The 1,155-nt window shown below is 41.1% G+C and overlaps 1 protein-coding gene across 2 annotated transcripts in view; it reads right to left on the reverse strand.

Moving 5' to 3' along the window:
• Positions 1-1,155, reverse strand: part of CCT7 (chaperonin containing TCP1 subunit 7) — a 25,066-nt gene that overhangs the window by 16,797 nt on the left and 7,114 nt on the right. Inside the window, exon 4 of one of the 2 annotated variants that reach the window (XM_003793403.3) lies at positions 472-597. In XM_003793403.3, the coding sequence (XP_003793451.1) occupies positions 472-597 (126 nt within the window). Of the gene's footprint in view, positions 1-471; positions 598-1,155 lie in introns of those variants that run through there. The other variant, XM_012807404.2, reaches the window with a different exon arrangement.

A 1,155-nucleotide genomic window follows, 5' to 3' on the forward strand; every position in this document is an offset into this window, starting at 1 on the left:
AAAAAAAAAAAAAAAAAAAAGAAAGAAAGAAAACAAATTTTATCTTTTTCAAAATACTCATGTATGATCTCATTTTAATGTCCCCACTTGAAACAGACATAGCAAAGGGAGAAAGGCCTAGAGAGATTAAGTAACTTGCTTAGATTACAAAATGAAGGCTAAAGAGTGAATAATACGTAGGCCTCAAGATGTACCACATGAAGTACTTGATAAAAACAAAGAGAGCCCTTATTAAGAGCCTTTATCTGTCTACATCATAATCTACCAGGCTGACTCTAACCTAAAGCTTAAAGAGATACACCTTATCAAATAGCTACTAAATAGTGCAAATGAGATTCTTAAGGAGAAATCAGAAAATGCTCAAAGAACCCTATTGCCCAATCCTTCCCCATGCCAGGAAAAATATAACCTTCACTAAGAAAAATGTAAAGGTAACTGGGCACAAGGTCAGGTTAACCAGTACTCCCATACCAACTGAGTGGCTGTGCGAAAAGCTCGAATGATGATCTGGGGGTGCAAACCTTCCTCCACATATGGTTTCACCTGCTTCAGAAACTCTGCAGCCAGCAAGGTCACTGAGGTGGTGCCATCACCAACCTGGAAGACGAAAATAAGAAAATTAAGCCCTGAAACTCCATTTTTAGTCAAACTACCCATTTAAACTAGGTACTATTTAAATGGGTGTCAAGCTTTTTTCTGGAAGAACACGTTTTTGCAACAAGTAGAAAGAGGGTGACAGTAGGTATTTATCATGTCAAATAATCCTGGGTTACAAAATTTATTTTCCAGACCCATTCTCCAAAGGGGACTGACCTGGGCAATCAAATTTTCTCAGGAAGTAAAATCACACATGTGAATTAACTCATTAACCCCATTAATAAGAACTCATTTATTATGTACAAAGCACTGTGATGAATGTGAGTCTTTGCGACCAAGAAAGACTGTCTTGGCTCGGCGCCTGTGGCTCAAGTGGCTAAGGCACCAGCCACATATACCTAAGGTGGCAGGTTCGAATCCAGTCCGGGTCCGCCAAAACAACAATGATGGCTGCAAGCAAAAATAGCCGGGTGTTGTGGCAGGCGCCTGTGGTCCCAGCTACTTGGGAGGCTGAGGCAGGAGACTCGCTTGAGCCCAGGAGTTGGAGGTTGCTGTGAG

This window comes from Otolemur garnettii, unplaced genomic scaffold (assembly GCF_000181295.1).
Source record: "Otolemur garnettii isolate 467f Iridium unplaced genomic scaffold, OtoGar3 scaffold00068, whole genome shotgun sequence".
In the NCBI taxonomy this organism is placed as follows: Eukaryota; Metazoa; Chordata; class Mammalia; order Primates; family Galagidae; genus Otolemur; species Otolemur garnettii.